Source organism: Eremothecium cymbalariae, chromosome 8 (assembly GCF_000235365.1).
Source record: "Eremothecium cymbalariae DBVPG#7215 chromosome 8, complete sequence".
Lineage (NCBI taxonomy): Eukaryota > Fungi > Ascomycota > Saccharomycetes > Saccharomycetales > Saccharomycetaceae > Eremothecium > Eremothecium cymbalariae.
In genome coordinates this window covers 352,014-364,910 of record NC_016456.1, presented here as the reverse complement: position 1 = coordinate 364,910, position 12,897 = coordinate 352,014, and the positions used below count along the sequence as shown (strand labels likewise).

The window sequence follows — 12,897 nt, the reverse complement described above, 5'->3', positions numbered from 1 at the left end:
CCTAAATCACATACAACGTTTATAATGATAAACCCACTTAGATACTAAATGAAGACCATAAAAAGGCTCTAAAGTTTATCCACGAGCTACTACTAGTTCATAAACTGAATATCTTATGGATTATTGGAAGGTTTAATTCAACAAATCGTGTATTCCTATGGATTCTTTCCAACGTCTGTCTGACACCCCTGTCAAAACCATCTTGGTTCTTGTGCTTGAAAAACGAACTAAAGGATTCCGCGAATTCTGGACCAACCAAGTCGGTAAATGAGAATCTAATATTTTTGTCCAATAGAACTGTATTCATAGATAGTCTTTCATGAATCATGTCATAATTTGTAGAGAAGTAGATCCATAATTTTAAATGAATGTATGGGTTCTTTCCCAATGATAATGTTCCGTACTGAACATCCATTGGATCCACCGTGAGATAAATCAATTCCAAAGCCTGGTCGAGGATATCATGGTTTCTGATTTTGCCCAAGGCTGTTAGTATAGCTTCTTTATGAGACAACGTGGCAGTTTGTAACTCTTGAACAATTTTTTGATACAATTCAACTGATGTATTTGGCTGTGACAGAATGGTTCCTAATATCAAGCTCCTGGTAACAGGTGTGACTTTACCTTCGTTAAAGTGTTCGGTAGAAATTTTAACAACAGTGGGATGGCCTAGTTCGCCTGCGGTCATCAATATAAGCTGGTAAAATTGTATTCTTAAGAAAGCTTTAGGGTCGCTGTCATTTTTATCTTGATCGCCGAATAATGATTCTAATGCAGGCTTTATATGGGTTTCAATTAGTCCAAGAGTATACTGTGTGAGCCTTTCATTTACATCATCAGTCGCTTCTTGGTAGATTAGAGATCTTAAATTCTGTAAAGTAGAGAGGACCAGCTTACAGACATAATAATCACTCGAGTCCAGGTTGCCGATAAGGTGGGATAGCACTTTATCCAATTGATCAAAAGATCCCGTTGCATTGATATCTGAAACCAAAGCTATCTTGCTTCTAGAAGATAGAGCTGACAAATTCTCACATATGTTTTGCAACACTTTTTCATCTTGATAATTAACACGATAAAAACCATATGCGTTCGTATTGAAAAATACCAACTCGTCACAATTCAATTCAAGTTCCATATCCTTAGAATTGAGTTCCAAAGGGCTACCTTTATTCCCAACGGTTAGGGCTAAGGGAATCCACCAAGTACAAGCATCCTCATCTGAGGGTGCCTTCCCGATCGATAAATATCTTTCTTGCCTTAGAACAAACTTTCCATTTCTGAAACTGATATTCAGCACCGGATATCCGGTTTCCAAGATCCAATTTTTCATTCTATTCATAATGTCTTTCCCTGAAGCTTCTCCAATTGCAGAAAAAAGATCTTCCATTGACGCATTGGAGAACTTGTTTCTCTTCATGTATAAGGCCACGCCATTTAATAGCTGCTCTTGACCCAGATAACCACTCAACATTTCAAGAACAGAACACCCTTTTAAATAAGAAATGGTATCAAAAACTTGATCAATATCTTTTGCATCACGGACAGATACCTTAACAGGGTGTGATTCTTTGAGTGAATCTAATTCTAATGCGACTTCATGAGAGTCAGCCATGACCATGGAGGGTACATCCCATTCCGGGAAAAATTTTGTAACTGAATGATATCCAATCCATGTCGCAAAACCCTCATTCAACCATAGCTCGTCCCACCATTTCATCGTTACCAAGTTACCGAACCATTGGTGCGCAATTTCATGAGAAACGACATATGCAATCTTTTGCATCGCAGTACAGTGTCCAATGGAACCTTTATCATCTAACAATAGTGCAGATGGTCTAAAGGTAATTAAAGAAAAGTTCTCCATTGCATTATGGGAATACTGCTCCACACAAAGTAAATCCAATTTTGGTAGTGGATATGGGATCTCAAACAACTCAGAAAAGTAATCAACAACTTTTGCAGCAACATCAATTGCAAACTTTCCCATATGAGCCTTACCCTTTGCAGTATACAACCTTATTGGAAGCTTTCCATAAGTAGAAGAGGAACCATCAACAGTAGAATAATTATCTAACGTTGGATAGAAAGCCTTGGCAGATTCCGACTCAATATAGTCAAATTCACCAACTGCCCAAGCTACTAAATAGGTAGACATCCGAGGAGTGGTATGGAAGCGGTGAACTATTTCATCATCTCCTATCCGTTCAGCAGATTTTTCAGGCATGTTGGACAAAACAGCCAGATTCTGTTGCGCCACAACTGAAACATCAAAAATGGCCTTTAATTCAGGTTCATCGAAGCATGGGAATGCCCATCTGGCACTAGTAGCCTCAAACTGAGTGGAATACATGTATTTTACCTCAGAAGTAATAGGATCCTTATACGAAGAATAATAAAACCCTGACATATTATTTTGAACAAGTCCCTCATATTCAATATGTAAGGTACAATCAGGCAAGAGTGATTCAAATTCTAATATTAGAATTTCCGTAACAGCATCGTAAGACTTCCCTTTCAACTGAACCTGGGAATTGCCCTTGACAATTGCAACAACTCTGGAAATCGTAAGGTCCTTCGAGTGTAAAGAAACCACATTGCTTTCCCTAACTTTCTTCAGTGAAATATCCACAGATCCCCTAAAAGATTTCAAAGAAAGATTGGATATTTCTATTGAGTAGTGCAAAGGTTTATAGTCAACCTTCAATGTTTGGTTTTCAGTTTGTTTCATTGTATATATGATGCTTATAAAGTAACTTTCCTGTTAATCTTTACACCAATGTAGTTCATTAATTCTTAACGTCCTCCGGAGCTGGTTTTCAAATTATAGGTTATTTCTAAGATATGAAGCGGGGGATCATACGAGGTGAAAAAGCGTTATAGAGAACTGGCTAATGATAATCGATTTGAAGAGGTAAATCCTGCATTGGTTGACTAAAATATCTCTCCACATGTTTACTGCAAAGATTTGCAATATGTACTCATCTTCAATGTTGCTGTCAGAGAAAATGTCAATGTGATGTGTGGGTTAATTTCAAAAGCGTTAGAACTTTAATCCATCTTCGAAAAATTTTCCAGGCTCGAGCATCATCATAATAATATAACATAACTTTTGAATGGCTGAGCACTCTTCATAGATCACAGGGCATTCGAATTCATTTTGAGGAGACTGACAAGAAGTCAGTGATGTTCCGTAGATCTTTTCATTCTAATAGAGTGTTAGCTGAGAACTTGTGGTCGGATTTTACTAAAAGAAGCAAATCTTATGGTATTAAGAATGAAGTTATAAAAAAATATATCCTAGAAGGTAATCCAACTTTAAGCCCACCATCCATTAAACGAAGATCGAATAGAATAAAATACCGTTCGCCGGAATTCATCGATGATATTTTTAAAACTTCTTATGAATATTTGGCCGCTCAAGCTAAGAGCAAGTTAGACTCGATGGAAAAGGAAACGGACGCGATTAAGAAAGTTGATCTCCTTGTCGAGTCTGAAATCAACAATCCGGAGATGCAGTATAATTTTCAATATAACGACAAGCTAGAGAATAATCCAGAGGTGATAGATTACAATGAACCTGTGTACAGGCATCTAGGCCGTAAACATTGGGAGTCTTACGGGCAAATGTTGCTAATGCAGCGACTTGAAACACTTGCTGTTATTCCGGACACTCTGTCTACTTTAAAACCTGTAGCTGAGGTGAATATTAGATTCCCATTTAGCACTGGTGTCAATAAGTGGATTGAACCTGGTGAGATTTTGAGTTCCAATGTAACTTCTACAGAGCCTACCATCAAGATCCAGGAATATGACCATCATATAAACCCTTCAGAACAACTGTACACTATTCTGGTGGTAAACCCAGATGAGCCAGACTTGGCAGCGGATTCCTTTACAACAGTTCTAAACTTTGGCTTAAAGAATATAAAACTCTCATACAATGACAATATCGTAGATCCACGCAGATACTCGAAAGACAATGTAATTGCACCTTATATCCCTCCAGTTCCAGAAAAGAATGCTGGAAAACAGAGATTTGCTGTATGGGTATTTAGACAGAGCAAGCCAATACTTCCGGATCAGGAATCATTACCTAGAAGTAACTTCGACATAAGGTCATTCGCTGCTGAGAACGACTTAACACCAATCGGAGCCCACATATGGAGATCAGAGTGGGATTCAAATGTTGCCAACGTCAGAGAGAAATATAAGTTAGGCAAAGGTAGAGTTTTCCACAGAGTCCGTAGATAAACGTAACTAGTCTCCTCCCAGGTGACGGGTTACGGTTGCCCCCAAGCCTTTCCCAATATACCGCCATACATGTAAATAAACTCTAAACCGACTTCGCCGGATCGTCCCAGAAACATTATAATATGATGATATCAAGGGAGATTGGTACATAAATAATAACCTACACCTGTGTATACCGGATCGACTACTTACATAAAAAAATTCACTCAAATTCTTTTTTCAAACCACCCTACCAATTACAAAGCGCGAATATGCACCATCATAACGCAAATCGTTATCACCACACATATATTTACCAACTTTGTCGTTGTTGTTTTGTCTTTCTCTTTTCTCTCATCTCTCTTTTATAGAACGTCAATGCTTCAAAGAATCCACAGCACTTAAAATAGCTGCTCCAAAGTCCAAATTCGGATCTTCAAAATCAACCTTGACACTGCTGCTCGACGTCTTCTGTTCAACATCCTTGGAAGAACTTAGCCTAGCATATTCCTTCTTGGCCTCGTTAACAAGGGCCAATTGCCTTGCCAATTTCTTACTCTCAGCATTTTCCTTAGCTGCTCCCTGCAACGCCCAGTCATTCTTTAAACCAAACACAATACCCAAACCTAAAGCAGTATATCTCAAAACATTCAAAGTAGACATTTTAGCTTAAAGTTGACTTATCAATGACTTATAATACCAAAAATGATCAACAAATTGCTTCTCTTTGATCAATATATAACAGTTAATATGTCCTTTAAATCTCGAACGACTGACGACATGAAAAATTTAACCATAGTGATTCGTAAGGTATGATATACGCAAAATCGAGATTTGATCTTTAGATTTGAATGAGGTTTAAATACATCTCATTGGTCGGATAACTAAAGTCATATAGGACTTAAGAAGGGTTAGCTTGGTTTGTTTGTTGGCTAATTACAAGATGTTCATTGGTATTAGGCCAGCTAGGTTTACTAGAAGTATGTGGTTTATCTTTTGGCTTCTGCTAATCCCTTTTATACTAACTAAGACAGACTTTTATCAGAGCACGGCTAAAAGATACTTCACGCATCATTCAGGGACATCTTCCTATCATTCGCATTCTTCCAGTTATGGGGGTGACTTTAGTGCTTTGAGTTACCAGGTTGCAGTTGCGTATCAGCCCAAAGATCGGAGTGATTCGACATATGGGAATGTTCAGGTAACGTCTCCTACGGGGGAAGATAATTACTTTGTGGCGGTCAAGTCGATGAATGAGGTATATGCTGGGGTTGCGGATGGTGTTGGTGGGTGGGCTAATCATGGGTATGATTCTAGTGCAATTTCCAGTGAGTTGTGCAGGACGATGAAAGAAATTTCTCTGAAGGCTGTGAAGGATTTGGGCCCCAAACAGTTGTTAGACTTGGCCTACTTGAAGGTTAAGCAGGATGGGATCGTTAAGGTTGGAAGCACTACTGCAGTGGTTGCACATTTATCTCCGGATGGCAAATTGAATGTTGCGAATCTAGGTGACTCTTGGTGTGGAGTGTTTCGGGAGAGTAAGTTGATGTTTGAAACTAAGTTCCAGACTCTTAAATTTAATACGCCTTATCAACTCTCCATTATTCCGGATGAGATACTCAAGCAAGCTGCTAAAAAGGGGTCTTCGTTCATACAGAACAAACCAAGTGATGCGGATGAGTACAGTTTTCAATTGATGAAGAATGACGTCGTAGTTTTAGCGACTGATGGCGTCACTGATAATATCTGCACCGAAGATATGGAGTTATTCTTAAAGGATCATGGGGATTCAGAGGACTTACAAAATACCACTCAAGAATTTGTTTCTTTGGTTGAAAAATTGAGTAAAGATAATATGTTTCCAAGCGTATTTTCTCAGGAACTTTCAAAATTGTCTGGCAAACCATACCTTGGTGGTAAGGAGGATGATATCACAGTTGTTGTTGTGAAAGTGAACTGATTGCTTCTACTTATGAGATATTATGTTGCCTGTGAGTATTTTTACTACATAGATTATAGTCACTCAAACTTTTGGCTCAGGACGATATTCTTAATACGCTCTCTTTCGTTCTTCAACCGCTGTTCGCCCTCCAAGACGCCATGTACAAATTTCACATCAGATGGCAACGTGATAGTGCGTGTCTGGGTCTTTTTCCCCGTCCTAGACAAATACGTGAATGCTACTCTTCCAGGTTGAGCACTAGTGGATGGTATACGCGGTTTTTTATCAGATGTATTGGCCCCAGAAGCAATGATTGGGATATGAGACATCGAGATCTTTTCATTTTTACGTGAATCTAGCGACTCTTGCATTATTTGCTGGAACTTTTTCTCCATTTCTTCTTCTGCCCTTCGTTCCTCTTCTGCTTTTAATCTTCTTTCGTACTGCTCTTTTATGCTTTTCCTTTGAAAGTCTCTATCAATGCTGAATTCATCTTCGTCATCGTTGCTGCTCTCTTCACTATCTGCGTCACCGGATGATTCACTGTCATCGTCGTCGTCGTCATCATCATCATCATCGTCTTCCTCATCCTGACTGTCATTGTCACTATCATTACTGTTTGATTCGTCCTCATCCTCATCACTAACATCCTCATCGTCAGCGACATCAACGGGTTCATCGTTTTCATCGTCTTCTTCATCACCCGCTGTAGCAATTCCCATATTTTGTAACATTTCAGCCAGCTTTTTGGCACTATCAGAAAGGTTAGTCGCCCTTTCAAACTTTATATCCGATGTATAACTTTTAAAAACACTAGCAACTTTGAACCCTATCTCTTTTGGTAGTGGCTGATCCTTACAGTAAATGTAGTATTCAAAAAATCTCATAAACAATGGAATCTTCTTAGTGAAATTGGGTGTAGTCTTCTCCAAACCCAAGAGAATAACTGATATCAATTGGATACGGAAATAATTATCCGAGGGATCACTTTCATTAACCGAATTTGGAGTTGGTCGACCTTTAGGATATCCAAATCTTAAAATTTGATACATTGTGTCCAAGATAACTTCGCTTCGAACCATGCTATTATTATAAATGCATACAAGATAGGTAGCCTGTGCAATTCGCTTCATGTTATAACTATAACTGTTAACTTCTAAGCTTCTTTGGATACCCTCAAGTATTGTGTCAATGCATATAATAACAAAGTCCCTGTAATATGGATAGATAGCAGCAAGACACTGAGCCAAAATTGGTAAAGATTGGTAGGAGACTTTTTCAGGTTTTGTAAATAATGAAAGCATAGTTTTGTAAACACCAGCATCACTCCAATTTGCCTTTTTCAACAACTTAGACGCCTTTTTGAAGCCGATATTAAATAGCTCTTTTCTAATCAAAACACGATAGAAACGTTGCTCTGTGGTTGATTTTGTGACCTCCAAGTTGAGTGAACTTAGATTTGGAGGATATATCAAAGTGAGCAAGTTATCTAGAGCATTCTTACCAGTTATGGATATTCTATGATCCTTTTTGTTTTCTTTTATTAATTCTATCATTTTTTCCATTTGAGGATTAAATTCTGGTTTATTTGTCAGAAATCGACCAAAGTTCTCAAATAACAAAATGAGGATTTCAATATTATTTGGGACAAGTAAATTTAAAATAAGGGTTCTAATCTTGTGAAATATTAGAAATGCAGGGACTAATGAAAATTTCACCATCTCGCAAAAAAATATGATATTCTTGACATTAATTCTATTAGTGTGTAATTGAGATCTAAACCCATTATCCAAATATTCAATTAAATCATCTTTGACATCTTTAAGTTGATTGCTGTTCGTGGCAACAAATCTTGCATATAAATTCAACTTACTCCAATCTGGTTGTTCAATGAAAAACTTCAATAACCGCTTACGCGTGGCTTTATTATCTAAACCATCTTTCCAATACCTATATGAAAGTTCATCAATCATGTCCTTACTGTCACAAGCTTCCAGATCTTTAAAAAATTGCTTAAGCGGTTCGCTTTTTACTTGCTCGGATTCGTTTGTATAACTGTTATCTGGCGATGCCGGCAGAGAAATGACAGGAAGAACCTCATATAGCTTTTTTGCCTCTTCACTCTCCCATAACTTCTCCAAGGCAACCTTGTTTTGATTGGTTATTATTGATTTATTTTCCAGTGAATTATTCCCGTCATCACTTTCCTCTAAGGCAGGATGTTCACAATTAAAGGATTCACCAAGGGAAATAGCGGCCGCTTTGAATCTTTCAAATACCGGCTTCAAATCTTCATACTCTTGGAGATATTCGTCAACTAATTTCCCTGTACGAATCTGCGCTCTTTGATGTTCTTTATTCAATTTGCTCAGCTTTCTGTTCAATTCGACGGTCCTTTTAAACACACCATCTGTAATAATTTTAAACAGCGATTGCAGTTGGTCCTTCAAAGAATCGTTATCAATAAACTCATCAAAAGAAGTGTCGTCCTTATCAAAGAATGCAGGATACTTTTTAGCAAACAGAGTAGCAACAGACAGACGGAAACCACTTCTATATCTGTATGAAAGAATCGTTTTCAGAATAACCACCAACATTGGCGAAGTGGTTTTCAAGGCAAATGTAGGTAAGTTATCCTTTGACGCATATTCAAAGTTTCTGAACACATTTACTAAATATAATTCCGTAAAAATTCTAAAGTTTGACTTCAGTCTATTAGTCCTAGCAAGCTCCTCTTTATCAGAATCGGATTCTCTCGTAGGATCCACAAAATTCAATAAGAAACCTTCAATCAATCTAATGGTGAATTTCTCTCCAAAACGCTGATGTAACCCACTGACAACCTCCACTGCAGCAATAATATCTTCAGTCTTGTTTGGGACTCTACAAAGATTTTCATTGGTCCCCGCTATAACCTCAGAAAGATATTTCTCTAATAACACTTCGCCAATATCTTTCAATAAGGTATCTTTTGAATCCTTCGTAATACCTTGCTTTAACTTCTTTATGAAACCGGTATTTCTCTTGATACTAGAATCCAACTTTTTGGTCCTATACGGAAATACATCGATGTTTGACCATGCTTGACTGTTCAATTCCAGTAACTGCCTTCTCCTTTCATTCTATGAAATATGTTAGTAAAAGCTTCTTAAATCAATCCTACTTCATACAAAATACGTACATTCATTATGGCTAGGTTTAATTAAACTATTCACAGTTAGCTTAGGAATACAAATTATTTGAAGTGGTTTATTTAATTTATTATCATCATCAAACTACATATAAAATCACCAGGCCAGCTTGCATAAATTTTATCACATCGGACGATCTTACCAGAACATCACAGATTCATCATACACTGAGCTTATACCCTACTCATTCAAACCCTTGATCTCCCAGGGTGCCTTCAACATCCTCTATTTTTTTGGCTATTTCATTGATGTTTTGCTTAAGTGTGGGAATCTCTTCAAATTTTCTCTGTTTCTTGGCGTCTTCGACCAAACCCTCTACGATGTACTTTTGTTCCTTCAACACCATTAATTGTTCCCGATACTGTTTGACCTCGCCAATTGTCAGGTTATTAAATAACAATTTGCTTGGACTAGTTTGAATCTCTGTGACAGGATTGGATGGGTTAAGTACTTCGGGAATCTTCTTCAATGGGAGCATTTTCTCCTGGATAAATGCTAATGCTTTTATTTGAATGGACCTTTGAATTTTCCTTTCTGCTTCATTATCTGGTTGTAAGTGTAAAACCTGTTTAGCAAGCTTTTCATACAACGTAAACGCTTCTAGTAATCTTCTTCTTAGAATTGCCAACTCATTAATGCCGCTTTTATCTAGTTGAGGCTTGTTAGAATTAACAGTCCCCAACAGACGTTCAAATCGAGGCATAATCCGTAGAATTACTCTAGATACACTTTGGAGTTCAGTATATTTCGAAAATAATGAAGATGATTCCAGCATTAGATCCTGTTGGAATTTCCTCTTCAGAAAAAAGGAATCAATACAGCTAGAACATATTCTGAGTGTATTTTTGATCAATGATATGTCATAATTGGGCTTTTTAAATGGTAAATCTGGCGCTGCCTTTATCAGATCCTGTATCAGTAACTCAGTTGAACAATAGGTCAAATTATCATCACATACAAGTTTCCCACATAATCTGCAATGGTGTTTCCTCAGGAGTAGATGGAAATATCTGGTGCAAATGGTACACTGGTTAGTGGATTCATTTTTTCTCCATGGCGTAATAGTCTTTTCGAGATTGTTGATATCGTTGCTAAGTTTAGTAGAGAAGAACGTACTCTTGTGATACGCATTAAGATCAATGATGCCATCAACAAGTCTTACTAACCTATTCTCAAGCTGGATTATTTGAAGTTGCTTGTCTTCATTTCTTATAGTACGTTGTTTTAAGAATGTTTCTGTAAGATCAACATACAATCCAAAATCATTATATCCCGGCCTTTCTTGCATACACCGGCTACAGCACTTAAACCACTCACCAACTATCGGATCATAATGAGCAGCAGAATTGAGCTTGATCAGAAGACCACAATGATTATAACAAAATAGCTCACCGCACTTCCTGCAATTTCGCATACCAATCTTAGGTGTTAATTTCTTTTGGCACTTGAAACAGCGTGATTTTCCTGCTGTTGGAGTTTTCCAGTGGCCTTTATCCACATGAGGTACTGTATTTAGCGTTATAGTAGACCCTGACTTTTGTCTGGACGACACTCTTTGATCAACTGATGTTAAATTGACAGAACTGCTATCTGTGGAGTTGGTTCTATCATAATTAAATCCATGCTCAACATCCAGATGCGTATTTAAGGAGTCTAATCCCTTAACTTTGCTTCCACATACAGGACACTCCAAAGTTTCATCAATTTCCTTTATTTTAGTCGGACTATCCCGGCCAATTACTCGACCAACAGGGACATTACTTGCCATAGTGTTGCTTGTTCTTTGGTAATGTACATGAATTCTTTAAATTATTTACTTCTGTTGATATTTAAAGGCTGGTCCATCGATAAAAAACCGTTGTGTAATTTTAAACGTTAACATGCTAGAGCTCCAAAGGGACTCCAGAAGGACCATCAAGATGGAAGAACTCTTCATGTTATTGTTTATATGCGTAACAGCTGTTATTGTATACAATCAATCATATAGGTTCCTTTGGTACAAGTTAGAGAAACTGTTTGAGTTAACTCCAATATCATTAAATGCCTCTGAACCGGACCCTACATTGATCACTCTCCAAAAACGGAAGTCCAAAATGGTCGTTCTCAAGCCATATATTGAATATTTAGGATCATTTTCCAGTATTTCAAACATAATAAGAGTCATTGTATCTGCTACTTTTGCTTTATGTGTTGTCGCAGTCGAAATTGTACTTTGGCAAATCAAGACAGCGGAAAGTCAACAAGCTGGAGACATCATCACGGAGGTAATATGGCCTATCACCTCTATGCTTTTATCAGCATCATTAATTATGATTCAGCCACTTTGCATATTGATCATTTTTGTATACAAGTTTCTGGAACGCAGCAGGGATATCTCAGAAGTGGTATTTTTGGGCAGTTTATGTACTATTCTATGTGTTGTACTTCTGGCAAGTGTTAATTGCGGTCCATTCTACTACACCAGAAATTTATTGACAAGGCTTTCGATAGTGGGGGTCACTATGATGGGTGCTTTATCTGGTATAGCATCTATATCTACACCATATTATGTTACAATGTACTTTTTGAAGAACAAAGAAACAACTGTATTAAACAATGCCTATAATGGAGTCGGCCTAATGTTTACCAACAATTCTGGTCTGCATGATAAACTAAATGATTATAAACATGGTGTAGAAGAAAACTTTGCAGTTATACAAACACTAAAACAAAATGACGATAGGGATGTTCTTATTTTAAAGGATCAACTGGTGGAAAAGATTAGCTGGTATCAATTGGAAATGGCAAAACTGAAACAAAGAATAGAGGAACCTCAGCTGCTCACTATGACAAAAAGATTTTTCCAAATAGGATTCCTAGTTTATTGTGTCTACAGATTAATCACAACGCTTTTGGTTCGAATTCCTCGCATATTATTTCATGTAATCAAATACCCATCAGATTATGACTATGAGTTCTTCCTAGGAAATGAAGAAAACGACTCAGGTCCAGGAGACCCACTAACAGTTACTCTTGCAAATATATTAGACTTCGTCATTTTCAGATTCAAACAAGAAGAAGAGTTAGATTCTCTGATCAGACAACTTTCATTAATACTTTCTATTTCATTTTTTATTTGTTCGCTGTCGACGGTTACAACAACTATCTCATATCTATTGACTTTATTACCTTTAAAAATACAAAAATTCGCATTAACCACTTTAAATGAGAACGAAGGAAGCAGTTTACCAGTTCATAATAATGTGAAGAAAAAACCTCTTTACCAGAACCCCCCTTCTATATTAAAAAATCTGGTTGTTTCTGAGTTAACAGGGGTGTATATATTATCCACAATTTTGATGATTCGTTCAAATCTGCCGTTTGATCTCTCGAAGAAATTGAATGAACTATTAGGCAAAAAATTCACTGTCCCAAATATTGCAATTGACATTTGGTTTGATGAAATATTTGCCTCCAGCTCTGTACTGACTCTGATTGGTATTCTTATAGTGGATTATATCAGGAAATCGAAATAGTAATCCAATATATATT

The 12,897-nt window shown here is 37.2% G+C and overlaps 7 protein-coding genes across 7 annotated transcripts; 3 read left to right on the top strand and 4 right to left on the bottom strand.

Moving 5' to 3' along the window:
• Positions 1-97: 97 nt before the first annotated feature.
• Ecym_8173 (M1 family metallopeptidase) lies at positions 98-2,731 on the bottom strand (the record flags this gene model as incomplete). The annotated part of the gene is made up of 1 exon (XM_003648228.1): positions 98-2,731. The coding sequence occupies one exon, from the start codon at positions 2,729-2,731 to the stop codon at positions 98-100; it is 2,634 nt and encodes an 877-aa protein (XP_003648276.1).
• Positions 2,732-3,186: 455 nt separating this feature from the next.
• Positions 3,187-4,254, top strand: MRPL35 (mitochondrial 54S ribosomal protein mL38; the record flags this gene model as incomplete). The annotated part of the gene is made up of 1 exon (XM_003648227.1): positions 3,187-4,254. One exon carries the CDS (start codon positions 3,187-3,189, stop codon positions 4,252-4,254), a length of 1,068 nt encoding a protein of 355 aa, XP_003648275.1.
• Positions 4,255-4,608: 354 nt separating this feature from the next.
• Positions 4,609-4,896, bottom strand: TIM11 (F1F0 ATP synthase subunit e; the record flags this gene model as incomplete). The annotated part of the gene is made up of 1 exon (XM_003648226.1): positions 4,609-4,896. One exon carries the CDS (start codon positions 4,894-4,896, stop codon positions 4,609-4,611), a length of 288 nt encoding a protein of 95 aa, XP_003648274.1.
• Positions 4,897-5,176: 280 nt separating this feature from the next.
• PTC7 (type 2C protein phosphatase PTC7) lies at positions 5,177-6,193 on the top strand (the record flags this gene model as incomplete). The annotated part of the gene is made up of 1 exon (XM_003648225.1): positions 5,177-6,193. The coding sequence occupies one exon, from the start codon at positions 5,177-5,179 to the stop codon at positions 6,191-6,193; it is 1,017 nt and encodes a 338-aa protein (XP_003648273.1).
• A 59-nt stretch (positions 6,194-6,252) lies between these two features.
• On the bottom strand, positions 6,253-9,481 carry NMD2 (Nmd2p; the record flags this gene model as incomplete). Its single annotated transcript, XM_003648224.1, has 2 exons — positions 6,253-9,297; positions 9,467-9,481. 2 exons carry the CDS (start codon positions 9,479-9,481, stop codon positions 6,253-6,255), a joined length of 3,060 nt encoding a protein of 1,019 aa, XP_003648272.1.
• Positions 9,482-9,550: 69 nt separating this feature from the next.
• PEP7 (phosphatidylinositol-3-phosphate binding protein) lies at positions 9,551-11,134 on the bottom strand (the record flags this gene model as incomplete). The annotated part of the gene is made up of 1 exon (XM_003648223.1): positions 9,551-11,134. The coding sequence occupies one exon, from the start codon at positions 11,132-11,134 to the stop codon at positions 9,551-9,553; it is 1,584 nt and encodes a 527-aa protein (XP_003648271.1).
• Positions 11,135-11,246: 112 nt separating this feature from the next.
• Positions 11,247-12,881, top strand: Ecym_8167 (uncharacterized protein; the record flags this gene model as incomplete). The annotated part of the gene is made up of 1 exon (XM_003648222.1): positions 11,247-12,881. The coding sequence occupies one exon, from the start codon at positions 11,247-11,249 to the stop codon at positions 12,879-12,881; it is 1,635 nt and encodes a 544-aa protein (XP_003648270.1).
• Between the last annotated feature and the right edge of the window lie 16 nt (positions 12,882-12,897).